At 46.1% G+C, this 27371-nt stretch overlaps 1 protein-coding gene across 12 annotated transcripts in view; it reads left to right on the top strand.

Moving 5' to 3' along the window:
• The window catches only part of ANK1 (ankyrin 1), a 105324-nt gene that overhangs the window by 34654 nt on the left and 43299 nt on the right, over positions 1-27371 (top strand). For 9 of the 12 annotated variants that reach the window (XR_011560435.1, XR_011560436.1, XR_011560437.1 and 6 more), the window contains 18 exons: positions 624-809; positions 1118-1216; positions 3465-3563; positions 5158-5256; positions 8413-8610; positions 10152-10250; positions 12080-12178; positions 14196-14294; positions 14446-14643; positions 15763-15861; positions 15959-16057; positions 16850-17047; positions 17585-17683; positions 18734-18832; positions 20298-20396; positions 21863-21955; positions 22061-22133; positions 26559-26582. Coding sequence is in view for 9 of the 12 variants with exons in the window: in XM_070765494.1 (XP_070621595.1) it covers positions 624-809; positions 1118-1216; positions 3465-3563; positions 5158-5256; positions 8413-8610; positions 10152-10250; positions 12080-12178; positions 14196-14294; positions 14446-14643; positions 15763-15861; positions 15959-16057; positions 16850-17047; positions 17585-17683; positions 18734-18832; positions 20298-20396; positions 21863-21955; positions 22061-22133; positions 26559-26582 (2059 nt within the window). In the remaining 3 variants the exon portion in view is untranslated. The remainder of the gene's footprint in view (positions 1-623; positions 810-1117; positions 1217-3464; positions 3564-5157; positions 5257-8412; positions 8611-10151; positions 10251-12079; positions 12179-14195; positions 14295-14445; positions 14644-15762; positions 15862-15958; positions 16058-16849; positions 17048-17584; positions 17684-18733; positions 18833-20297; positions 20397-21862; positions 21956-22060; positions 22134-26558; positions 26583-27371) is intronic. The other 3 variants (XM_070765497.1, XM_070765492.1, XM_070765491.1) reach the window with 1 other exon arrangement.

Genomic DNA, 27371 nt, shown 5'->3' with positions numbered 1-27371 from the left:
AGGATGGGAAGGCTGAGTCAACTTTGCTCCCTCTTGACCTCAAGAGCGGGGTGGTGCAGTGGTTAGAGTGCAGCACTGCAGGCTACTTCAGCTAACTGGTAGCTGTGGTACAGCAGTTCAAAGTTGATTCAGCCTCCCATCCTTCCAAGGTGGGTCAAATGAGGACCCTGATTGTTGGGGGAAAGAGGCTGATTCTGTAAACCATTCCCTCCCTCCTTCCTTCCTTCCCTCCCTCCCTCCCTCTCTCTCTCCCTCCCTCCCTCTTATTCTCTTTCTCCTTCACCTTCCTGGTACCACAGTGGTTAGAACACAGTATTGCAAGCTAATTCTGCCCACTGCCAGGAGTTCGATTCTCTCCAGCTCAAGGTTGACTCAGCCTTCCATCCTTCCAAGGTGGGTCAAATGAGGACCCAGATTGTTGGGGGCAAGAGGCTGATTCTGTAAAGCGCTTAGAGAGGGCTGTAAAAGCACTGTGAAGCAGTATATAAGTCTAAAGGAGAGGGGAGGCATACAAATCTAATAAACTATAACTATAATTTCAGGAAATAGAGGTTGAATCATTGAAATGCTTTGTCTCCATCTCTTTTCTTACTTTATGCTTTCCTTCCTTCCCTCTATGGCAGGATGGCTTTACTCCCCTGGCAGTGGCTCTGCAGCAGGGCCACGAAAACGTGGTGGCCCACCTGATCAACTACGGGACGAAGGGCAAGGTTCGCCTCCCGGCGTTACACATAGCCGCCCGCAACGACGACACGCGAACCGCTGCCGTGCTTTTGCAAAACGATCCCAACGCCGACGTCCTTTCCAAGGTCAGTTAGCCATGCGCAGGGAGATCCATGGGTCAAGCTAGGAATGGAACGATCCTGAACATTTAGGGTGCCTGGCTTTAGTGAGACCACGTGGGGAAAAAATCATGGGGAAGTGCATCTTATACTCCGAAAAATAGGGTAATGCTCCAAAGTAGCGAGAGGTCCTTCTAATGAACCGGTTCAACAGGGAGTGAATGGGGTAGCCTTGTTCTGAGCAAGTGGACAATTTGAAAATTCCTCCCTGTATTTCTTAGTGGGTGGGGGGTCCTGGGGTGTTTGACCCCTCCTCCTTCATTCTTCCCCTACAGACGGGCTTCACCCCTCTTCACATCGCAGCACATTACGAGAATCTCAACGTGGCCCAGCTTCTACTCAACCGTGGAGCAAGTGTCAACTTCACCCCTCAGGTAGGTGTAGAGCCCGCGACGATGCTGTGGAACCGAGTTTCTTAACCTGATAAGTGTTAAGGAGTGTGCAGAGTAACCTCTGAGTAGTCAAAGTGATGCATACACAGAGGAAGCGTGGATATCCAGCTGATAGCCCAGAGGTACTAGTAATAATTCAGCAATACAACTCAGACACATTAAGTATATATCATTTACTTTGGCAAATATCTTGGTCAGTTAACAACTCTCAATACATATGCAAAACTATAAGCTGTTCTGTCGGGCTCTCTGGTGGAATCCTCACAAAAATTCACAGGTACAAATTTCAGACACACACACGTTTGAAAATTCAAAACAATGTTCTTTATAATGAAAATTCACTTAAAACTAAGCCCTCTTTTTGTATAGCCAAGAGCCCTCGTCTCCAACCAAACTGGTAATTTGTACAAGTCCCTTATCAGTTCTGAGATACGTAGCTTGCAGCTGGGAGGCAATTCACAGTCCTTCTTCTTTCACAAAGTGAAACACACTTTGCTCTGGTTTGGTTTCAAAGCGGGGAAAAATCAGCACACAAAAGGTCAAAGTCAGCAAAGCAGCCACGAAACACAAGGATCAGATAATCCTCCCCAATGGCCAAACCCACAGGCTGCTCTTTATAGCAGCCTCACTAATGACCACAGCCCCACCCAACCACAGGTGGCCTCATTTCCTTTGATAATAATCTCAGTTGTTGCTGCCTATGCATCGCTCTTCGCATGCGTGGCTGTGTCATTAACTCTTGTTCTGAATCCAAGGAGGAGCTAGAGAATTGATCTCCTTCTGAGCTGTCTGCCCCACTCTCCTCCTCCCTGTCACTCATGTCTTCTTGGGTAGAGGAGCCTTCATCAGCAGATTCCACCGGGGGCAAAACAGGCCTGCAGCATGTGGATGTCTCCCCCACATCCACAGTCCTTGGGGCAGGAGCTGGGCCAGAGCTAAACACAACATAAGCCTTAAGTGCTTAGCTTACAAATACATTAAACCAGTGTTTCTCAATCTTGGCAACTTGAAGATATCTAGACTTCAACTCCCAGAATTCCCCAGCCAGCGAATTCTGGGAGTTGAAGTCCAAATATCTTCAAGTTGCCAAGGTTGGGAAATACTGCATTAAACCATCGTTTGAACACACACTTCTACAGCATAGTCACAAAGACAAAGTAGTAGAGAATAGCAGAGGGGGGGGGAGGGAGAGAGAGCACTACACTTCTGGCTCCCTCTTGTGGCAATCCGTAACACTACCTCTTCAAGCAATAGTGTTCTATTACATGTAAGCATACATTGCTGGTTTGCTTTATATATTGCCAAACCCAACTAGCTATGTACATAGTACTAACACTGTCCCAGCTAAATTGTTATAACAGTATTTATATACATGATGAGAGAGAATCATTAGAACAGGGGACGGAAGGCACACTGGTGCACTTATGCACACCCCTTACTGACCTCTTAGGAATCGGGAGAGGTCAACAGTGGACAGTCTAAGGGTAAAGTTTTGGGAGTTAGGTAATGATACTACAGAATCAGGTAGTGAGTTCCATGCATTAACTACTCGGTTACTAAAGTCATATTGCCTACAGCCAAGTTTGGAGCGGTTTACTTTAATTTTGTGTGCCCTGTGTATTGTTGTGGCTGAAGCTGAGTAATCATTGGCAGGAAGGATGTTGTAGCAGATGATTTTATGGATTATTATTATTATTATTATTATTATTATTATTATTATTATTATTATTATTATTTAGATTTGTATGCCGCCCTCTCCGAAGACTCGGGGCAACTCACAACAGTAATAAAAACAATATAGTAGTGGAACATATCTAATATTGAAAAACATATAAAACCCTATAATTATTTAAAAAAATAATGCTTAGGTCGTGTTGAAGGTGCCGTAGTTCTAAACTTTCTAAACCTAGGATTGTAAGTCTAGTTGTGTAGCAAGTGGAGGAGTAGAGGGCTCTTCTAGTAAAGTATCTCTGGATGTTTTCAAGAGTGTTTATGTCTGAAGTGCATTGTGGGTTACATACAGATGAGCTGTATTCAAGGATTGGTCTGGCAAAAGTTTTGTACGCTCTGGATAGTAGTGAGATATTACCGGAGCAGAAGCTACACAGGATTAAGTTAACAACTTTTGAAGCCTTTTGGGCGATGTTGTTGCAGTGGGCTTTGGTACTGCAACAACATCCTCCTGGCAGAGGTCTCCCCTCATTTCTCTCCTCTCTCTCTGCCCCTCTAGAATGGCATCACCCCTCTGCACATCGCTTCACGACGCGGGAACATCATCATGGTGCGGTTATTGCTTGACCGGGGAGCTCACATTGAGGTTCGCACCAAGGTAAGGGTGCCACTGGATGGGTTGTGTGGAGGAGCCTGGAACAGGGAGATGTTTGCCAAGAAGCACAACACAAGGATCTACAAACTTGCATTAACAGAGGGATACAATCAGAATCAAGGGAGCTACTACTACAAGGGTCGCCCAGAAAGTAATGCACCACATTTTTTTCTTCAACAATTATGGAACACAATGAAACTTACACACAAGAAAGAAGGATGTGTCTTCTACACTCCCTATTTTACAACGCAATCTCCGTCCCATTCTATGGCCTTCCTCCAGTGAGACAAAAGGTCATGTATGCCATGTTGGTACCACTCCTTGTTCTGGTCACGAAGCCATTTCTGCACCGTAATTGTCTAATCCTCTGTGCCCAGCGACTAACCGTATTTCTGTCGACTGCAGATTCTCCATAAACTGTCCACAAACGTTTGTGAATGTTCCCAACAGTTTCTTTCTCTGCAGTGAGAAATCCAATGACGACGCGCTGCTTGTAACTTACATCACTTGCATACGCCATTTCGAAACACTGCTGCAGCTACACTATCTGTCTGAAGAAACACAAAATTTACACGCGCACTCCTGACAATTCAAATAATGTCTATTTAAAGTTTCACATTTGTACCATTACTGTAGGCTGAGAAAAAAATGGGGTGCTTTGCTCTCTGACCACGCTATAAAGTCTTAGTAAGTCTGCACCTAGAAGGCTGCATGCAGTTTTGATCGTCACGCTATATACAAGACGTTGAGACTCTAGAAAGGGTGTGTGCATTTCCATAGTTCGTGCCACTTCCAGCTAAATCCTAGAGACAAACCTAGTTAGGTGAACCAAAATCTATAGCTTCCCTACGGAACCACATTCAAGATCCAGGTTGCAACGCCTTGGTCTCTTCAGCCTTGAAAGATGGCATTTAAGGGCTGACTTGATCGAAGGGCATAAAATCATGCACGGGATAGAAAAGGTGGATAGAGAAAAATTATTTTCTCTATCACACAATACTAGGATAAGGGGGCCACTCCCTAAAGCTCATAGGTAAGAAAGTGAGGACAAATAAAGAGAAACATTTCTTCACCCAGAGGGTCCTTGGTTTATGGAATTCCCTTCCAGAAGAGGTCGTGACAGCTGTCAGTCTGGATAGCTTCAAGGCAGGATTAGACAGATTCATAGATGCCAAGTGTATTGATGGTGAGATTTATTTTTATTTATTTTATTTATTTGATGTTTATGCCGCCCTTCTCCTTAGACTCAGGGCGGCTTACAAGTTAGCAATAGCACTTTTGAACAGAGCCAGCCTACTGCCCCCACAATCCGGGTCCTCATTTGACTCCTTGGAAGGAGGGAAGGCTGAGTCAACCTTGAGCCGGTGATGAGATTTGAACCGCTGACCTGCAGATCTACAGTCAGCTTCAGTGGCCTGCAGTACTGCACTCTACCTGCTGCGCCACCTCGGCTCATTGTTTTGGGGTTCACTCAAGATTGTCTAGGTGCTTCCAACAGCGCACAGTTGGTGTGCTAATAACAGCACTGCAGGGTCTAAAACCTATAAAATATGTATTTATTCATGCCCCACCTTTTAAAGTGCTACTGTTCCCATAGGATGAATTGACCCCCTTACACTGTGCCGCCCGCAATGGGCATCTGCGAATTGCTGAAATCTTGTTGGACCATGGAGCGCCCATCCAAGCAAAGACCAAGGTGAGCAACCCTGGAGAAGTACAGTGATACCTCGTCTTACGAACTTAATTGGTTCCGGGACGAGGTTCTCAAGGTGAAAAGTTTGTAAGACGAAACAATGTTTCCCATAGGAATCAATGGAAAAGCGATTAATGCGTGCAAGCCCAAAACTCACCCCTTTTGCCAGCCCGAGCGCCTGTTTTTGCGCTGCTGGGATTCCCCTGAGGCTCCCCTCCATGGGAAACCCCACCTCCAGACTTGATTGATTTTATTTTATTTATTTTATTTATTTATTAGATTTGTATGCCGCCCCTTTCCGTAGACTCGGGGTGGTTAACAACCGTAGTAAAACAGCATATGACAATCCAATATTAAAACAGTTAAAAACCCTTATTTTAAAACCAAACATACATACAGACATACCATGCATAAAATTGTAAAGGCCTAGGGGGAAATAATATCTCAGTTTTCCCCCATGCCTGGTGGCAGAGGTGGGTTTTAAGGAGCTTACGAAAGGCAAGGAGGGTGGGAGCAATTCTAATCTCTGGGGGGAGTTGGTTCCAGAGGGCCGGGGCCACCACAGAGAAGGCTCTTCCCCTGGGTCCCACCAAGCGACATTGTTTAGTTGACGGGACCCGGAGAAGACTGGGATTCGTGCAGCAGAAGGCGGTCCCTGAGATACTCTGGTCCGGTGCCATGAAGGGCTTTATAGGTCATAACCAACACTTTGAATTGTGACCAGAAATCGATTGACAACCAACGCAGACTGCGGAGTGTTGGTGTAACATGGGCATATTTGGGAAAGCCCATGATTGCTCTCGCAGCTGCATTCTGCACGATCTGAACTTTCCGAACACTTTTCAAAGGTCGCCCCATGTAGAGAGCATTCCGTGTTTTTGCGATGCTGCAGGGGAATCCCAGCAGCGCAAAAACGGGCGCTTCGCTGGCAACGGAAGTCCGGAGGCGGGGCATCCCAGTGGCGGCGGCTTGGGTTTGTAAGGTGAAAATAGTTTTGGAAGAAGAGGCAAAAAAAAATCTTAAACCCCGGGTTTGTATCTCGGAAAGTTTGTATGACGAGGGGTTTGTAAGACGAGGTAGCACTGTAGTGAATACATCGACATGGCGGGAGAGACAAATCTTGCGAGTTTACCGGATGGATGAGCATAGGGCGCAAAGCTGTTGCAGAATCTGGAAATCCTGCTGGAAACATTTCTAAACCTCCTCTCGGGGGGGAGCAATAGAACGCCTCGAGAAGGGCGGCGTAGAAATCTAATTAATAAGTAAAATTAATAAAATAAACAGATCATAGAGTGGGTGTGTGGGATTTCTGAGAATGCTTTTTTTAAAGAACATTTTTATTTACAAATACATAAAAAAATAGAAAACATTCCAAAACAGTGGACGTTACGTGACAAGTCAGTTTACATTTCTCGTGATATTCATTAATACTTATTCATAGTCACGTAGCTAATTTATTTATTTTATTTATTTATTTATTTATTAAATTTGTATGCCGCCCCTCTACGCAGATATTAACATAGAAACATAGAAACATAGAAGACTGACGGCAGAAAAAGCCCTCATGGTCCATCTAGTCTGCCCTTATACTATTTCCTGTATTTTATCTTACAATGGATATATGTTTATCCCAGGCATGTTTAAATTCGGTTACTGTGGATTTACCAACCACGTCTGCTGGACGTTTGTTCCAAGGATCTACTACTCTTTCAGTAAAATAATGTTTTCTCATGTTGCTTTTGATCTTTCCCCCAACTAACTTCAGATTGTGCCCCCTTGTTCTTGTGTTCACTTTCCTATTAAAAACACTTTAACAATTAATTTGCAATTAATACATCCTTTCAAATAGGTCTTTTCTTCTTTCTCCCTTTTTTCTCTCCCCCCTGATATTTAAACTTCTATTTCTTTCTCGTTAATCGTTTCATCTTTTATTTTAACTATCTGCTTTGAATTTTTCCATTTTTCTATCCAGCAGTAGAATCGATCCCAGCATTTATAAAAGTCTGAATCATCTTTATTTTTTAATTCATATGTTAATTTATCCATTTCAGCGTAGACTGTTATTTTTTCAATTACTTCTTCTTCTTTTGGTATATCATCATTTTTCCATGCTTGTGTGAAAGTTATCCTCACGGCTGTAGTTAGGTGTAATATCAAATATAATTGACTTTTTTTCTAGCTTTTCCTGTGCTATTCCCAATAGAAAAAGTTCCGTTTTTTTTTTCTATTTTCTTATCTAGCTTCTAACCACACATTAATTCTTTCCCAGTATTATTTGACTTTTTCCACAGACCATAAGAATAGAAGAATAGAATAGAATTTTATTGGCCAAGTGTGATTGGACACACAAGGAATTTGTCTTGGTGCAGATGCTCTCAGCGTCCATAAAATAAAATATACATTTGTCAAGAATCATGTGGTACGACACTTAATGATTGTCATAGGGGTCAAATAAGCAATGAAGAAGCAATATTAATAAAAATCTTAGGATATAAGCAACAAGTTACAGTCATACAGTCAACATGGGAGGAAATGGGTGATAGGAATGATGAGAAAAACTAGTAGAATAGAAGTGCAGATTTAGTAGAAAGTCTGACAGTGTTGAGGGAATTATTTGTTTAGTAGAGTGATGGCGTTTGGGAAAAAACTGTTCTTGTGTCTAGTTGTCTTGGTGTGCAGTGCTCTGTAGCGACGTTTTGAGGGTAGGAGTTGAAACAATTTGTGTCCAGGATGTGAGGGGTCAGTAAATATTTTCCCCGCCCTCTTTTTGACTCGTGCAGTCTACAGGTCCTCAATGGAAGGCAGGTTGGCAGCAATTGTTTTTTCTGCAGTGGGTGTGGGGTGGTGGTTCTGAAAATGCTCTGAGGTCTATGCACTTATAAGCAATATCCTGAATCACAGGAAGTGAGCTTCCTACAATCTTCTCTACTGTCCTCACCACTCTCAGTAGGGGCTTTCTATCACTGCTGCCACCAAACCAAACAGGGTTGGTTAAACCGCTCTCAATCGTGCCTCTGTAAAAAGTGGCCAGGACAGGAGGAGAAAGATGTGGTGGTGTCATCCAACGCAGGAAAGGCAGACACTGGTTTGCACGCTTGCCTAGTCCCTAAGTATCCCTCGCAAGGCCACACTTTGCTCATTCTCCTCTCCTTGTTCCAGAATGGCCTCTCCCCCATCCACATGGCCTCCCAAGGTGACCACTTGGACTGCGTGCGGCTTCTGCTGCAGTATAACGCCGACATCGATGACATCACATTGGATCACTTGACCCCGCTGCATGTGGCTGCCCATTGTGGCCACCACCGAGTGGCCAAAATCCTGCTCGATAAAGGCGCCAAGCCGAATGCGCGGGCCCTGGTGAGTAGAGGGCAGTGAAATAAGGTGAAGCCAGGCAGATACTCTACCTGCACTCCCAGTGGTGGGCTCCAGCTCCTTTAGCAACTGGTTTGCTGCCCCGTTGTGGATGGGAATGGCCATAGTGGGCGTGGCCTAGTTGGCTGCAATGGCGGGAGGTATTTTTCATGCTCCCCAGGCTCCAGAGGTTTTCCTTGAGCCTCTGGGAGGGTGAAAACTGCTTCCCCCAGGCTCCGGAGGTCCTTCAGAGGCCCGAAACAGGCCTGTTTCCTGACTTCTGGAACCTCTGGTCAGCCCTTTAGTTGCCCACCCAGATTGTCCGCACAGCCCCATCAAATGATGGACAAACCGCGTGGAGACTCCTGGAAGTGGCAGGGTGGGGTGGAAATAGTGACCAGCCCCACCCGGTACGAATGGGATTGATGATCCATTAGGAGATTTTAATGAGTTCTGGAGGCTGGCCCAACACATGGGTGCATGCCCTCGCATGAGATTTCGCTTCTGCGCATGTGCCCAAAGCGAAATCTTGCACGAGGATGCACAATGCGGGCAAGATTTCAGCAATTTTTGCCCCCATTTTGCTTCTGCGCCCACGCCAGCCTCGGCATCCCGAGGTAGGAAAAAGTAAGTGGAGCCCTTCGCTGGGTGTAAGGGACGGAGCGGGGTGGGAGTGAACCCCCAGATACCAAGGGTGGCATCCTTATTTATTTATTTTATTTATTGATTAGATTTGTATGTCGCCCCTCTCCGCAGACTCGGGGCGTCTCACAGCATACAATGAAGCAATTCATAACAAATCTAATAAATTTAAAAAACTTTTAAAAACCCCATTATTAAAACAGACATACACACAAACATACCATACATAAATTGTATAGGCCTGGGTGTGTGTGTGTCTCAATTCCCCCATGCTTGACGGCAGAGGTGGGTTTTAAGGAGTTTATGAAAGGCAAGGAGGGTGGGGGCAGTTGTAATCTCCGGAGGGAGCTGGTTCCAGAGAGTCGGGGCCGCCACAGAGAAGGCTCTTCCCCTGGGACCCGCCAGATGACATTGTTTAGTCGACGGGACCCGGAGAAGGCCAACTCTGTGGGACCTAATCGGTCGCTGGGATTCGTGCGGCAGAAGGCGGTCCCGGAGATATTCTGGTCCGATGCCATGAAGGGCTTTATAGGTCAAAACCAACACTTTGAATTGTGACCGGAAATTGATCGGCAACCAGTGCAGATTGCGGAGTGTTGGTGTGACATGGGCATTTTTGGGAAAGCCCATGATTGCTCTCGCAGCTGCATTCTGCACAATCTGAAGTTTCCAAACACTTTTCAAAGGTAGCCCCATGTAGAGAGCATTACAGTAGTCGAATCTCGAGGTGATGAGGGCATGAGTGACCGTGAGCAGTGACTCCCGGTCCAAATAGGGCCGCAACTGCTGCACCAGGCGAACCTGGGCAAACGTCATCCTTGGTTAGAGGTTCGCCCAAACTTTGCCAGACCGACAGGAGCCGACTCCTGTGTACGGCATCACTAATTGGCCTCCTTTCCCTGCAGAACGGCTTCACTCCACTGCACATAGCCTGTAAGAAGAACCACATCAGGGTGATGGAGCTTCTTCTGAAGACTGGGGCCTCCATCGACGCCGTGACGGAGGTAACGGAGCATCATGGGTTAAGGCAGTGTTTCCCAACCTTTTTTGAGCCGCGGCACATTATTCATATTTTCAAAATCCTGGGGAACACTGAACGGGGGTGGTGGGGGGGTGGCTAAAGAAAAGTTTTGACAAAAAAAAAATCTTCCTCCATTTCGCTCTATTTCTCCCTCACTCTTTCTCTCTCTTCCTTCCTTCCCTTCTTTCTCTCTCTCCATCCCTCTTTCTTTCTTCCTCTCTTTTTTGCTCTCTTTCTCTCTCCCTCCTTCCCTCCCTATATGTCTTTCTCTCTCCCTTGCTCTCTCTGCCTCTCTTGCTATCTCTCTTTCATTCTCTCTCTTTCTTTCTTTCTCTCTTTCTCTCTCTCTGTCTCTCTTTCTCTGTCTCTCTTTCTCTCTCTCCTGCTAGCTCTCTTTCTCTCTCTTTCTCTTTCTCTCTCTCTCTGCCTCTCTTGCTATGTCTCTCTTGCTCTGTCTCTCTTTCTCTCTCTTCCTTTCTTCTCTGCGGAGGCTGGCGAAGGTTTTTCTTATTTTAAATGTTCCGGGTGGCAGGGGGATGCGGAGCCCGCACGCACACACACCCGACATTCCAAATTCTGCCTCAGCTGTGCGAAGAACGCCTGCCCCGCCTGTCCTGCAGCCCTTTCGCTGACAGCCTGGGACAAAAGCGCTCCGTGAAGGGACTGCAAGAGGGGCCGGGCGGGCATTAGCAGCCGGATGAGGAGGACGAGAAGCCGCTGCAGCCACCCCCAATCCCCCCCCTTCCCTGGGTGCCTTCCAAAGGCCCCTGGAAAAAGGCAGGAGGTAGCAACGAGGCGCGAGGACAAGCAGGCAGCTTGGCGGAGGGGAAGCGCTGAGGGGCTCTCCTCCTTCTCCACCCCCGCGCTTCTCTCCCGCCCTGGCTTTTGCTTCGCCCGCAGATTTCCCCGCAGTTCAAAAGGAGGCAAGAGGTGGCCTGGATGAAATTGCGGGGAAATCATGGGGCGAAGCGAAAGCCAGGGCGGGAGAGAAGCGCGGGGGTGGGGAAGGAGGAGAGCCCCTCAGCGCTTCCCCTCCGCCAAGCTGCCTGCTTGTCCTCGCGCCTCGTTGCTACCTCATGCTGCTCCCACCATGGCTGCGTGCAGTTCCGGTGCCCCTGGCTGAAGGTCGTCCTGTGGCTGGTCTTTGGCTTTACGGTTGCTTTCTGGTTCCCTCTCCTCCCTCCGCCTGTGTCTACCGCCAGCGCCTCATTCCTCGGAGCTGCCGCTTCCTTCCAGGCAGCCCAGCCACGCTGCCGTAGAAAGTGCAGAGGTTATTGCCGCCACCTCTGCCTCCACTCAGGGAGCCACCGTGGTTGAGCTGAGGGAGAGGAAAAGGCGCGGTGACCACGGTGGCTCCCTGAGTGGAGGCAGAAGCGGTGGCAATAACCTCTGTGCTTTCTACGGCAGCGTGGCTGAGCTGGACGGAGGGAAGCGGCAGCTCCCAATCGAGAAACCCACGGCAACGGGCGACGGCTTGGTGGGAGGCGACGGCGGGAGACACAGGCGGTGGGAGGAGAGGGAACCAGGAAGCGACTGTGAAGCCCAAGACCATCCACAGGATGACACTCAGGCAGGGGCGCCGGCAGCGCCCCGCCCAGCTTGGGCTTTTCGCGGCACACCTGGCCATGTCTCGCGGCACACTACTGTGCCGCGGCACACCGGTTGGGAAACGCTGGGTTAAGGAATCTACTGGTTTCTGTAGAACTCGCCTCAAGTCAATGAGAGTTTATAACTACAGGATAGAGAAACCGATGGAGACAAATACAGAATTAGGATTCATTTATTTCCCCTCGTTTGTTTTTGTCTCGATAGTCGGGCCTCACTCCTCTTCATGTCGCCTCCTTCATGGGAAACCTTTCCATCGTCAAGATCTTGCTCCAACGGGGCGCGTCTCCTAATGTTTCCAACGTGGTGAGCAAAGTTTAAGTAACTTCACAGGTTGTTTCTTTTGAACAATTTATATCGCTCTAGCTGTGGCTCGGCAGCTAAGACGCTGAGCTTGTCAATCAGAAAGGTCGGCAGTTCGACGGTTCGAATCCCTAGAGCCTGCGTAACGGAGTGAGCCCCCGTTACTTGTCCCAGCTTCTGCCAACCTAGCAGTTCGAAAGCACATAAAAAATGCAAGTAGAAAAATAGGGACCCCCTTGGTGGGAAGGTAATAGCCTTCGGTGTTTAGTCATGCTGGCCACATGACCACAGAGATGCCTTTGGGCAGTGCTGGCTCTTTGGCTTAGAAATGGAGATGAGCACCGCCCCCTAGAGTCAGGAATGATTAGCACATATGTGCGAGGGAAACCTTAAACTTTAAAATCAATTAAACTAACTGATTAGTTCAATTAATTAATTGAATTAATTTAAGCACGACATTGTCACCGTTCCTGAAATTGGATTGGATGGAAGTCATGCCTGGAATGTACAGCTAAAGGTAAAGGAATTAATTGAACTAATCATTTAGTTTAGTTGATTTTAAACTTTAATTTTAAAACATTAATTATGTAATGAATTAACTAATTAATTAAACAATCAATCAACCAACGGAACAACTCTCTGCACTCTATAGCTGGAGGATTTTTTAAAAAGAGATTGAACCGCCATTTATCAAGAATGGCAGCAGTGGGTTGTTATTATTATTATTATTATTATTATTATTATTATTATTATTATCATCATTATCATCATCATCACCATCACCACCATCATCATAATCATTATTTTTTATTAGATTTGTATGCCTCCCCTCTCCGAAGACAATAAATAAATAAAGACAAATCTAATTAATTAAAAACTACCTAACCTAAAATCCAGATATATTAAAAATCAATCAAACAAATTCAAGTGGGTTGCTCCTGATTTGGCCCGGTTCTGTGAAACAGTAGCGCCACTGGTGGGACCCTCCACCCACCTGCCTGAAATGCTTCTGCGCATGCGCAGAAGTGTTGTTCATGTGCGCGAACCAGTAGCGACAGGTTTCCACTGCTGCAGAAAGGTATACGGTCTCCTCTTTGAACAGGGGGTTAAGCTAGAAGACCTCCAAGGTCCCTTCCAACACAGTTATTCTGTAATTTAAAAAAAACCGCAAGAAAAATTAGGAAGGTATAAGCAAGATTTGGTTTTGTGCAGAAATGCACTTCATGTCCTTCTTTCATCCTCTATCTCTGAATATATCTCAGATGTGATTTTGGAAACGGCCAAATATCGTTTATTTGACTTCCTGGTCTGACTCTGTGCAGCTTTTGGAGATGAAAGTGTTCTTCATGGCAGAAAAAAAAAGGCAGACCCTCCCGTCACCTGAATCTTTCCATCTTTGGATTCTGAGAGAAGCTGATGGGAGTTTTTCTCCGAATGTTCTTGTCAAGCCAGTGCAGAAGTTGGCGATAAATCAACGGCTTGACACACTATCTACAAAAAGGCTGATGTTTATGGGAACTGAGTTGTATGGTTTTAATAATGGTTTTTTATGTGTTTTTAATATATTGGATTTGTGACTTTGTATTTTGTGGTGAGCTGCTCCGAGTCCTCAGAGAGGGGCGGCATACAAATCTAATTAATAATAACAACAACAATAACAACAACAACAACAACAACTTGGGAGGGGTGATTTTAATAGAGGGAACAGACGCAGCCAGAAAGCATTATTTCGAGGGGTTCAAGGCCATCCTATGCCCACTCACCTGGGCGGAAGCGGAAGGAGGAGTGACCATGCTGGCACAATCAGAGTGGGCAACGTGACAGGTTTGTGGGTGGGGGACAAGGAATGTGAACTTTCAACTGGTGGGAAACCCAGATTCGGGTTCCCCTGTGGAGGTGCCAAGAGGGTTCTGGAAATAAATTGGAGCTTTGAGGAAGGCCTTGACTCGGACTCTGGTTTCAATTTGGACGTTGCCTGGAACGCTGACCGTTCTCTGATTCCGTCCTCCTCTTTGTGCAGAAAGTAGAGACCCCGCTCCATATGGCTGCTCGGGCCGGGCACAGCGAGGTAGCCAAGTATCTTCTCCAGAACAAAGCCAAGGTCAACGCCAAAGCCAAGGTGGGTCTGTCTTTGGGATCGAAACCCACTCGGTCCCAGCCTAGGGACTCCTGCCGACAAGATAGTTCTGCGTCCCCCGTTGGGGCGGTGTGGGAAAGGGCCCTGCAAGAAGCCAGGATGCGAAAGGCGTGTCTGCCTGCCTCTCTTTCAGGATGACCAGACGCCGTTGCACTGTGCCAGCCGCCTTGGGCACTGCCCCATGGTGAAGCTGCTCCTGGAGAGCGGCGCCGATGCGAACCTCTCCACCACCGCTGGACACACACCGCTGCACATCACGTCCCGCGAGGGGCACCTGGATTGCGTTTGTGCTCTCCTGGAGAAGGAGGCATTCCAGACTGCCATGACTAAGGTTGAGAAAGAAGGCCTCCCCTTCCCCTCTTCCTTTCCTTCTTCTTTCCTTCCCTTTTTCTTCCCTTTTTCTTCCCTTTCCTTCTTCTTTCCTTTCCTTTTCTCTTCTCTTCTTCCTTTCCTTCTTCTTTCCTTCTTTCATTTCCTTTCCCTTTCCTTTTCTCTTCTTCCTTTCCTTTCCTTCTTCTTTCCTTCTTTCATTTCATTTCCTTCTTTCCATTCCTTTTCCTTTCCTTCTTTCCTTTCCTTTTCTCTTCTCTTCTCTTCTTCCTTTCTTCTTTCCTTCTTTCCTTTCCTTTCCTTTCCTTCTTCTTTCCTTTTCTTTTTCTTCCCTTTTTCTTTTCTTTCCTTTCCTTCTTCTTTCCTTTTCTCTTCTTCCTTTCCTTTCCTTCTTCTTTCCTTCTTTCATTTCATTTCCTTCTTTCCATTCCTTTTCTCTTCTCTTCTTCCTTTCTTCTTTCCTTCTTTCCTTTCCTTTCCTTCTTCTTTCCTTTTCTTTTTCTTCCCTTTTTCTTTCCTTTCCTTCTTCTTCCCTTTCCTTTCCTTTTCTCTTCTTCCTTTCCTTCTTTCATTTCATTTCCCTTTCCTTTTCTCTTCTTCCTTTCCTTTCCTTCTTCTTTCCTTCTTTCATTTCATTTCCTTCTTTCCATTCCTTTTCCTTTCCTTCTTTCCTTTCCTTTTCTCTTCTCTTCTTCCTTTCTTCTTTCCTTCTTTCCTTTCCTTTCCTTCTTTCCTTTTCTTTTCTCTTCTTCTTTCCTTTCCTTCTTCTTTCCTTCTTCATTTCTTTTCCTTTCCTTCTCCTTTTCTTTCCTTCTTTCCTTTCCTCCTTCTTTACTTCTTCTTTCCTTTCCTCTTTTCCCGTCTCTTCTTTTCCTTTCCATCTTTCCTTTCCTTCCTCTCCCCTTTCCCCTTTCCCTCCCCCCTTAACAACTATCTCACTTAGCAACATTAATTTTGGCTCAATTATGGTCATAAGTTGTGTATCCCCTGTATTCTTCCTGGAGGCGGATTCTGCAGTTGGGGAGTTGGGGGTGGGCATAGAGGTGTGGGCCAGCGTGGGGGGTCCTGAGAAGGGCCCCCCCATTGCCCCCAGTTGCTGACACTCCCTGTTTCTCCCCAGAAAGGATTTACCCCTCTGCACGTTGCTTCCAAATACGGGAAGGTGGATGTGGCTGAGGCTCTGTTGGAACACAACGCACAACCCAACGCGGCAGGGAAGGTGGGTCAGAGGATCCGGGGGCCTGGCAGCAGCTGGGAGGGGGGAGGCGCTGCCCTCGGTGAGCCCTCTGATCTTGTTGCCCCCTCCTCCTCCACAGAATGGCCTGACGCCCCTGCACGTTGCCGTCCACCACAACAACTTGGACATTGTGAAAGTGCTGCTCCCCAAGGGGGCCTCTCCTCACAGTGTGGCCTGGGTAAGGGGCTCCCTCCTGGCTGCAGTTTTGGGGAGGGGGGCTGCAAGGAAGCCTTGAGGGTGAATCTGGAGGTTGGGGGGGGGGAGCTCACACAAAAGACCAAAAAAGCAGGCAGGCGGAGGGAGGGAAGGAAGGAAGGAAAGAGAGAAAGGATGGAAGGAAGGAAGGAAAACAGGGAGGGAGGGAGAGAGAGAAAGAGGAAGGAAGAAAGGGAGGGAGGGAAGGAAGGAAGGAAAGAAAGAAAGAAAGAGAGAAAGGATGGAAGCTAGGAAGGGAGGAAAACAGGGAAGGAGGGAGAGAAAGAGGAAGGAAGAAAGGAAAGGAAGGAAGGAAAGAGAGAAAGGAAGGAAGGAAGGGAGGGAAACGGAGGGAGAGAAAGAGGAAGGAAGAAAGGGAGGGAAAGAAGGAAGGAAAGAGAGAAAGGATGGAAGGAAGTAAGGGAGGGAGGGAGGAAAACAGGTAGGGAGGGAGGGAGATAAAGAGGAAGGAAGAAAGGGAGGGAGGGAAGGAAGGAAAGAGAAAGGATGGAAGGAAGAAAGGAAAGAGAAAGGAAGGAAGGAAGGAGCAAGCTTTGGAGAATAGGTCAACCCCTTCTCCTCTCAAATATTGCTGCTGAGAAGACTGCTAAGTCTTCTCTTTGTTGGAGTAGAGTAGACATACCTAATTCCTTAAGTGGTCACCCTACACTTTAAACCCCTTGGAGCTTCAGCCTTGCTTGTAGCTCCTTGAGGACCAAAGGCCTGGAGATATTTGACCCCCTGCAACTTTCTTTGGCCGATCTCTCCGCCACAGAACGGATACACGCCTTTGCACATCGCAGCCCGGCAGAACCAAATGGAGGTGGCGTGCAGCCTGCTGCAATACGGTGCCTCCGCCAACGCAGAATCCACGCAGGGAATGGCGCCACTACACCTGGCCGCTCAGGAGGGCCACGCCGACATGGTGCTGCTGCTCCTTTCCAAGCAGGCCAACGGCAACCTCGGAAACAAGGTGAGCGGGCCGTTTCCTTGGTTACGCTTGTAAAAATACGCTGGTGCAGACGGCCTAGAGTTGGAGCTCTCGCCTCTAGGCCGTCCTACAATCCCACAATCAGGAGGCCATGAGTTCGATCCTAGGGAGAAGCAGACGTTTCTCTCTCTGGGCACGATGGGAGTGGATCTGCTGAATAGAACTCCGCATCGGTGACAGGGAAGGGCACCTGGCCAGTAAACAGTCGACTCCATTCAGTTGCCCCGACTCCACCCCGGAAGGGATTGCGAGGTCATTAAAGGACAAGACACATCTCTTGTAAAAGTATTGGAGTGTGGAGGGTGGAAGCTCGCTGGGCCTCTTCATAGGGTGGGTGTCCTAAAAGATTCACAGTCCTCCAGTCCTGGTTGTCCCAAGGGGGCTTTTTCAAGAGGCAACTGGACTTCCTTGGTTTTTCCTTCGAAGACTTTTCCCTTCTCATTCAAGAAGCTTCTCCAGCTCTGGTCGGGGGATTCCTAGGATTCGTCTTTGGGCAACTTGGGTCCTTTTTCATTCCAGAGCGGCCTCACCCCCCTCCACCTGGTGGCCCAAGAAGGACACCTGCAGGTGGCAGACAACCTGCTCAGGCACGGGGTCCAAGTGGACGCAACGACTCGGGTGAGTCCCCTTCCATCATCCCACAAGACCAGTGGGAGGAGCTGGTCCCCAGTGGGAGGAGCCGGTCCCCAGTGGGAGAAGCCAGTCCCCAGTGGGAGGAGCCAGTCATCAGTGGGAGGGGTCAATGCTCAGTGGGAGGAGCTAGTTCCCAGTGGGAGGAGCCGTCCTCAGTGGGAGGAGTCAGTCTCCAGGGGGAGGAACCAGCCCCTGGTGGGAGGTGCCAATCCCCAGTGGGAGGAGCCGGTCGCCAGTGGGAGGAGCCAGTCATCAGTGGGAGGGGTCAATGCTCACTGGGAGGAGCTAGTTCCCAGTGGGAGGAGCCGGTTCTCAGTGGGAGGAGCTGGTCCCTAGTGGGAGGAGCTGGTCCCCAGGGGGAGGAGTCAGTCTCCAGGGGGAGGAACCAGCCCCTAGTGGGAGGTGCCAGCCCCTAGTGGGAGGAGCCCGCTCCTAATGGGAGGAGCCAGCTCCCAGTGGGAGGAGTCATGGAATTGCTAGCAAGGGGACAAATTGTGTGGTTTAACAACCAAGAGAAAGGGAATATAATGAACAGAGGTGAGATTGCTTGTCCTAATGGAGGACCATCAATCTTTGCAAGGATGGGAGGCCCTCGTATTTATTTTATTTGTTTGTCTATTTGTATCCTGCCTTTGTTTGTTGGCTTTAAAGAACTCAAAGGATGCAAACACACCCAACTCCCCTTCCTCCTTCTGTTTCCCCTACAAGAACATCCCTGTGAGGTGGGTTGGGCTGAAAAAGAGTGACTGTCTCCCAGTTGGCTTTCAGAATAGAATAGACTAGAGCTGGAAGGGACCTTGAGGCCTTCTAGTCCAGCCCCTAGCTTAAACAGCCGAACCGATGCTATTTCAGATAAGTGACTCTCTCTAGTCGCTTCTTTAAAACCTCCAGTGGTGGAGCACAATTTCTGAAGGGCTAAGGTGGGACTTGAACTCATCCCCTCCTGGTTCTAGAGTGAGCTACAGAGGCCCCTGGAGAGGCTGTGAGACCTAATGGTAGCGATGAGGTCCATCCCTGTTTATTTTTACCTCCTAGATGGGCTACACCCCGTTGCACGTGGCTTCCCATTACGGGAATATCAAGCTGGTGAAATTTCTGCTGCAGCATCAGGCCGATGTCAATGCCAAAACCAAGGTATGAGACAGGTCCGTCCACAGAGATGGGCAGATGAGGTCAAAAGAGACAAGATGGACATTCCAACCTGGCTGTTGAAGCCCCACCCCTTTTATGGGTGTCACAACACACCTGTAGAAGTGTTGACAGCCCTGATTTGGAAATATATTGAAAATATATTTTCCCCACAGTTCCCATAAATATATATATAATTGTGTAAATTATTAATATTTATTTACTTACTTACTTACTTACTTACTTACTTACTTACTTACTTACTTACTTACTTATTTATTAGATTTGTATGCCGCCCCTCTCCGTAAACTCGGGGCGGCTCACAACAATAACAAGAACAATATAAGAACAAATCTAATAATTTAAAAAAACACTAAAAACCCCATTATTAAAAGCAAACACACACACAAACGTACCATGTATAAACTGTATAGGCCCGGGGGAGATGTGTCAGTTCCCCCATGCCTGACGACAGAGATGGGTCTTAAGAACTTTACGAAAGGCAAGGAGGGTGGGGGCAGTCCTGATCTCCGGGGGGAGTTGATTACAGAGGGTCGGGGCCGCCACAGAGAAGGCTCTTCTCCTGGGTCCTGCCAAACGACATTGTTTAGTCGACGGGACCCGAAGAATATATTTTAATATATTTTAAGGTGTGTGTGTGTATGTGTATGTGTATGTATGTATGTATGTATATATATATATGGATGTATATGTAGATTATTGTGAGTTCGGGTTTTTCCCCATGTAATATTTTGAGTGTCTTTGCGACATTTCAGCCTAATCACATTCGCCATCATCAGGTGCCAAACTATATTCATGAACACAATTAAACCTTCATACATACATTGCTGATTCATATATTGCCAGCCCAACTGTTCAACACTTTCTATACAAACAATTCTTTATTTTAGGTGTATGTTATTTATCTAATGCTGCCTCCTGAAGACATAATGAATCCCAGTGACCGATTAGGTCCTACAGAGTGGGCCTTCTTAAGGTCCCGTCAAGTAAACAATGTCGGTTGGCGGGCCCCAGGGGAAGAGCCTTCTCTGTGGCGGCCCTGACTCTCTGGAACCAGCTCCCCCCAGAGATTAGAACTGCCCCTACCCTCCTTGCCTTTCGTAAACTCCTCAAAACCCACCTTTGTCGTCAGGCATGGGGGAACTGAGACATCTCCTCCGGGCCTATATAATTTATGTATGGTATGTTTGTAGGTATGTCTGCTTAATAATGGGTTTTTTAAAATATTTTAAATTGTAAATTATTAGATTTGTCATGAACTATTTTTATTGTGTTGTGAGACGCCCCGAGTCTATGGAGAGGGGCGGCATACAAATCTAAATAATAATAATAATAATAATAATAATAATAATAATAATAATAATAATAATAATAATAATAATACCACCTTGTCTTTTTAATTGCTCTGGTCTCTCTCTCTCTCTCTCTCTTTCTCTTTTTCTCCTTTCAGCTGGGCTACACACCCCTGCACCAGGCAGCCCAACAAGGCCACACCGACATAGTCACCCTTTTGCTCAAGCACGGGGCTTCGCCCAATGAAGTCAGTTTGGTGAGTGTGAAAATCGAAGAGGCCACGCAGGTTGTGTCCATGTAATGTGAATGCCAGGAGGGAAAAACGCCCAGCTAAAGGAAAACAGTTTTGTGAATGTGTAGCTGCTCGGTCCTTAAGTCAACCAGCATATTATTATTTTGTTTTACAAATGACCCTTTTTTAAAAGAATGTACAAAATACAAAGAAGAAAATAGGGGGGAGAGAAAAAGGAAGAAAAAAAAAAAGGGCATTAACTTCCAACTCTTAGCACAGTACACAATAAACACACTCCAATCTCCACTTTTTGCTTTTACACATTAATATATATATATATTTTTGCATATAACTCAAGGCAGTAATAGCAATAGCATTATATATCGATCCATAGTGCTTTACAGCACTTTCCAGGTAGTTTGCAATGTAAATATTTGTTTCAATTTCAATTTAATTTATTACAGTCTTAGACCAGAGACTAGAACACTGGTGAATATCCAGTTAAAAATGCCAGAATACAATAATAAATAACAGATATCCATATTAAAACCCAGTCTGTCAATTACTGTAATTTTTGGAGTATAAGATGCACCTTAGGTTTTTTGGGAAGAAAATAGGGAAAAGAATCTGCTTATCAGGTATTCATCTCGCCAGCCTCCTTAGTCTGGTCAACTTCAGCAAAGTATTTTATCCCCTGGTTAGGGGTTTAAAAAAACTTTATTTGGGGAGAGTAACCATGATAGAGTTTGCAAGCTGGTAAGAGCTGGGAGCATTGTTAGCACCTGGTTAGGGCTGGAAAGAAATATTTGGAGCAAGTAGGGAATGAAAAAGAAAATCCTACAAGACAGGGTTTGGAAAACATTCTTTGCAGAGAGTAACAATGAAAGCGCTTGCAAGTCAGTAAGACCTGGGAAAATCATTAGCACCTGGCTAGGGCTAGAAAGAAACTTATTCAGAGCAAGTCAGAGCAATGAAAAAAACCCTGCAAAGACTTAGGGCTTCGAAAACATTCTTTGCAGAGAGTAACAATGAAAGCGCTTGCAAGGTTGGGAAGATTGTTAGCACCTAGTTAGGGCTGGGGGGAAAGGTTCGAGAAAAAAAGCTACATTCAGAGTGTAAGACGCACTTATTTATTTATTTATTTGTTTGTTTGTTTGTTTAGTTTATTTATTTATTAGATTGAATTTTAAGCCTCTTTTAGGGAGGAAAAAGCTACGTCTTATACTCCGAAAAATATGGTACACATCGCCTAATTGTACTGAAATAATAACCCATAAAGTGAAAAACATACTGAAATCCATTCTCCCCTTTGAAGAAAACGATCAATTTTAACCATTCTGGCTTTATCTTCCTTGCTGTGGGACTTCCACCATTTTTATTAGCAAAAGTCTCTCTCTCTCTCTCTCTCATACACACACACATACACACACACACACATACTTTCTCTCTCACACTTTCTCCCTCTCTTCCTCTCCTCTCTCTCTCTGCAGAATGGTGCCACCCCTTTGGCCATCGCCAAACGCCTGGGCTACATCTCCGTCACCGATGTGCTGAAAGTTGTTACGGATGAAACCAGCTTCTTGGTAAGGTTCCCCCGTCAAGCCTGCTCTGTGTGTGTGTGTGTGTGTGTGACAGGGGGCTTAGAGCTTTGAGGCCCCCCCTCCCATCTGACCTGTTGCTTCTTGCAGTCATTAAGCGACAAGCATCGGATGAGCTTCCCTGAGACGGTCGATGAGATTCTGGATGTATCTGAGGATGAAGGTGAGGTGTCCGGGGGTTGCGTTGACATGCTCACCAAAAATTGGGTTGACAGGAGCATCCGCTCCGAGTCTCCGGCGGCATACAAATCTAGGAGGGAAGTGTTTTTAATAGGAAACTGAACACAAGAACAAGGGGACACAATCTGAAGTTAGTTGGGGGAAAGATCAAAAGCAACGTGAGAAAATATTATTTTACTGAAAGAGTAGTAGATGCTTGGAACAAACTTCCAGCAGACGTGGTTGGTAAATCCACAGTAACTGAATTTAAACATGCCTGGGATAAACATATATCCATTGTAAGATAAAATACAGGAAATAGTATAAGGGCAGACTAGATGGACCATGAGGTCTTTTTCTGCCGTCAGTCTTCTATGTTTCTATGTTTCTAATAATAATAATAAATGAAATGAAATGAAAAATATCGATAGCACTTAAGACCTACTGTATATACCGCTTTACAGGGATTTACAGCCCCCTCTAAGCGGTTTACAGGAACACCCCCAACAATCTGGGTTCCCATTTTACCCCCTTTGGAAAGGATGGAAGGCTGAGTCAACCTTGAGCTGGTGAGAATCAAACCGGCAAATTGCAGTCAGCCGGTAGTCAGCAGAAGTAGCCTGCAGTACTGCACTCTCACCACTGCACCACCGCGGTGCTCAGAAAAAGGAGAAATCTAACGGAACTAATATTTTTCCTACTTTAAACAATATATAGTCCATTCCCGTTGCATCCTGTTTCCCTTTTCAGTAAAATCGATTCTCCTAGTCTTTTGTCTATAGGTGAGAATCTCAGGTTGTTGGGTTTTTTTAACGTAGTAGCTCCCATTTTCCTTCCCTCCAACAAAATACAGTGTTCCCTCGATTTTCGCGGGGGATGCGTTCCGAGACCGCCCGCGAAAGTCGAATTTCCGTGAAGTAGAGATGCGGAAGTAAATACACTATTTTTGGCTATGGACAGTATCACAAACCTTCCCTTAACACTTTAAGCCCCTAAACTGCAATTTCCCATTCCCTTAGCAACCATTTAGATTATTACTCACCATGTTTATTTATTAAAGTTTATTTAAAAAAATATTTATTAAAGGCGGACAAAAGTTTGGCGATGACGTATGACATCATCGGGCGGGAAAAACCGTGGTATAGGGGGGGGAACCGCAAAGTATTTTTTAATTAATATTTTTGAAAAACCGTGGTATAGCCGTTTCGCGAAGTTTGAACCCGCGAAAATCGAGGGACCACTGTACTCCCTTAACAAATTCCCTCCCTGTTGTAGAGGCATCTGCGGGTAGAGGACAAATAACGGAAACAAAGGGGTGGGATTCATCCGGTTTGGACCTACTCAGGCAAATCGGTAGTTGCAACCTGCCAGTAGGCCTGGCTACCCACTTGGGTGCAATACCATATTACATCGCTGTGTTTTTTGATACACACATGTGCAGGCAGTGCGCACATGTGAATTGATGTGTTTTTTTGATGCCGCACTCCTATGCGGACGGCACACGTGAGCGAATTCCCATATTTTTGATGGAGCGCACTCATGTGCAAGGCATGCTCACATTTTTGAAGTGAGCAAACCTGTTGTTAAATTAACGCCACCTCTGGCCATAAAGTTGTGATGCCCACTCTGCCCCCGTGCCTTCGATGTCCCTCTTTTTCTTTCTTATTGTAAATACAGAGATCACGAGACCGCATAAATTATGCAGTAATGTGTTAGTAAATGATTCCAAATTGTTATCTTGGTTTATTCAACACAAATGCCTCATCCTTGCCACAATTAGACGGATCATCTATGGAGATTCTACATCATCCACGTCCTGGTTGTCCCAAAGGGGCTTTTTAAAGAAGCAACTGGACTTTCTGGTTTTTCTTTCTTTTTAAAAAAAATTTAAAATTGATTTTCTATTAAATACATTTCTCACTGCTTAGTAAACATTGTGTTGCCTGGGTACAGTGGTACCTCTACTTACGAACTTAATTTGTTCCTTGACCAGGTTCTTAAGTAGAAAAGTTTGTAAGAAGAAGCAATTTTTCCCATAGGAATCAATGTAAAAACAAATAATGCGTTCGATTGAGGAAACCACAGGGAGGGTGGAGGCCCTGTTTCCTCCCAGGAGATTCCTAGAGAGGCCCCACGGAGGCTTCTCCCCACCTTTTCCGGCCCTATTTCCTACCAGGAAATTCCTAGACGGCCCCACCGAGGCTTCTCCCTGACTTTTCTGGTTACAGTTTCAAAGGCTCAGGTTTCTAAGTTGAAAATGGTTCTTGAGAAGAGGCAAAAAAATCTCGAACACTCGGTTCTTATCTAGAAAAGTTCGTCAGTAGAGGCATTTGTAGGTAGAGGTACCACTGTATTTAATTTTCTTAACAATACAAATTTACATTCTTAATCTCCACCTTTTTCTTTCGAACCATTGGTAAAATAAATTCCATGTTTGATAATATTCTACATCTTCTTTCTGTTTAATTTTCAAGGTCAATCTACCCATTTCTGCACAATCTAGTATCTTCCTGACTATCTCGTCATCTCGCAGTATGCCTTCATTTTTCCAGTATTGTGTGAATATAATCCTCGCTGCTGTTAAGACATATATACTTTTCTTATCAATTATTTTCTGATATTATATCGAATAAAAACAGTTCAGGTTTAAAATCTACACGTTTCCCTATCATCTTTTCTATCCACCTGGGTATCTTTGGCTATTTTTTTTTTTGCTTTAGCACAAGTCCACCACATGTGATGAAATGTGCCCATTTTTTTCAGTTACATTTCCAACATTTGCTAGACAATATTTTTAAACATTATAGCTAACCTAGCAGACGGTAGGCCGAAGAAGCTTCTTGGATGATAAGCGAAACGTCTTCGAAAGAAAAACCAGAAAGTTCAGTCGCCTCTTGAAAAAATAGCACCTTTGGGACAAGGACACTAATTCCTTAACCATCTTAAAAGATGGCAAGGAGAAGGTGACCCAGGGGTGAAATACTCCCAGTTCACTTGTGCTTGTCAGTCATTGGAGAGCCGGTTGCTAAGGGAGCACGAGGTTCCGCCCACCTCCCCAGACGCCGCCATTTGAGATTTACCTTCTGTGCCAGGCGAAGGTTGCTACTTACTGTTGTACATACTCCTGGTCAGTTGGAGGATACTGAAGAGGTTGATGACTCTGATACAGATAGTGTTTATGAATTAGTGGCAGGCCCAGGGTTAAAGGTATCAGAACAGGTGGGAGGCCAGCCACAGGATGTTGCTATGAGTCCAGACTCCAGTGAAGAAGAGACAGACAATCGCTGGTTAAATCCTCACTTCAGAAGAGTTCAAAGGCGCAGGGAGCAAGTGTTAGGAAAAATATATTAAGGGGAGGAACGGGTTAATTACTGGAGTGATGTATTTGTCACGTCAGAGTGCCAGCGGGGAAGAAGGATGGAGTTTTCAATGTTGTAAATCTATCATGGGACGTGTGTCGTTTTGGCTCCGGAGTGAGTTAGCTTATTCTTTATTATTTCACAGCTATTCCTGGTGCTGTATAGATATAAATCTTAAGATAAGGGAGGAGGCATGGAGGAAGGTTTGTGTGCTCTAATTGCTAAAGATAAAGAGAGAGGAATGTGACTGTCTGTATTGTATTTTTAATACGGAGGAGAGGAGAATAAAAATTGAGGTTTTTTGTTTATGAAATCTTGCATTCAGTAAGTATTATTTTCAATGTAATCAAAGTTCTACCAGAATCCAGAACACTTACTGCCGCCACCAGTGTGTTGCGCATGCAGTTTCAGGTCACCGGCGTGCACGAGTGTGCTTCCCAATTAGATTTTGCTTCTGCGCATGCACAGGAAACAAAATACTTCGAGAGGATAAACGCGTGTGTGAGATTTCAGTGATTATTTTGCTTCCGTGCATGCACAGAAGCAAAATCTCACTGGGATGCACACTTGTGCACGCCACCGACCTGAAACTGTGCATGCACCTCCAATTTTACTACCGGTGCACAGTGTGGCCTGTACAGGGTAGGAATCCAATACTGCGTTGCACATGCACAAAGCATTCTGTGTGCATGCGCAGACGGTAAAAGAACCCAAATAGTGGCATCCGGGCAGGTGGGCAGAGCCTCATGCACCGACTTGCTAACGACCGACAGCCACGAGCAAATTGCGAGCATTTCCCCCCTGAAGCTTCCTCTCCTTCACCTCCTCCCCAGTTTTGACTCCAGCAGAGCCTGGTCCTAGACCAGAGGGCCTTGAAACATGGCCACTTTAAGACTTGTGGACTTCAACTCCCAGAATTCCCCAGCCAGAATTCTGGGAGTGGAAATCCACAAGTCTTAAACTGGCCAAGTTTGGAGACCCCTTAGACCACCTTAACTCAAACTAGGGCAACGGAGACCAAGGCCTTCAACCAACTCTACAAACCTGCTTTGTTTTCTCTTGCTTTGCAGGCACGACTCACGTAACTCTCCTGGGTATGGATTGTGTGTATTATTGTGGGTTTGGCTCACCTGCCCGCCCCATTGACCCCATTCCACCCCACACGGGACACGCTCGGGCTTCCCATGCCTCCATTCCACGCCAGCTGTGGCTTCCAGGGGGCCAGCTCACCCACTGTCTTCTTATCCATTGTATCTGTGACCGAAGAGGCGGGGTGGGGTAGGGGGGCGCAGGGAAGACCATGTGGACAAACCATCATTTCACTGCTGCGGGTTCTTTGTTTAATGCTAGATCGCAAATCTGGTACTGAAAGGAGTTGGAGGCCTTGCTAGCAGGTTTATTTGACTTCTGCGCGGGAGCCTGGATGGGACTTTCTTCTCCAATTTGAAGATGCGTGGACTTCAACTCCCAGAATTCCCAAGCTGACATGAGTTGAAGGCCACGCATCTTAGAACATTGGCCTAAAATAGCCCAACTTCTTTGACTACCTCACTTGGCTTTGCTTTTCTTGACTTCCCTTTGCTTTTCACCAGCACCTGCAGAATTTTCTCTTCCATATTTTCCCCTAACACTCCCAATTTGCTTTTTGACAGCTGAGTGTTTGACCTAACGTTGATTTTACAGTGAGCGCAATTTTGAACCGGTTTGGTGTGGTGTAATCCTTTGTACTTAGCTATGAGGCAGCCAAGGTGTGAAAAAAGATTGCCTTTTGTTGTGCCATCTTCTCTTTGGCCGTTTGCCGTCTCCCTGGCCCCATCTTTTATTTAATTCTGGGCAAAATGATACGTGGGAACGCTTGTTTTAGATCGGCTGATATGAGCAAC

Source organism: Erythrolamprus reginae, chromosome 12 (assembly GCF_031021105.1).
Source record: "Erythrolamprus reginae isolate rEryReg1 chromosome 12, rEryReg1.hap1, whole genome shotgun sequence".
Lineage (NCBI taxonomy): Eukaryota > Metazoa > Chordata > Lepidosauria > Squamata > Dipsadidae > Erythrolamprus > Erythrolamprus reginae.
The sequence above is the reverse complement of the archived record's forward strand: the minus strand, read 5'-3'. Positions and strand labels throughout refer to the sequence as shown.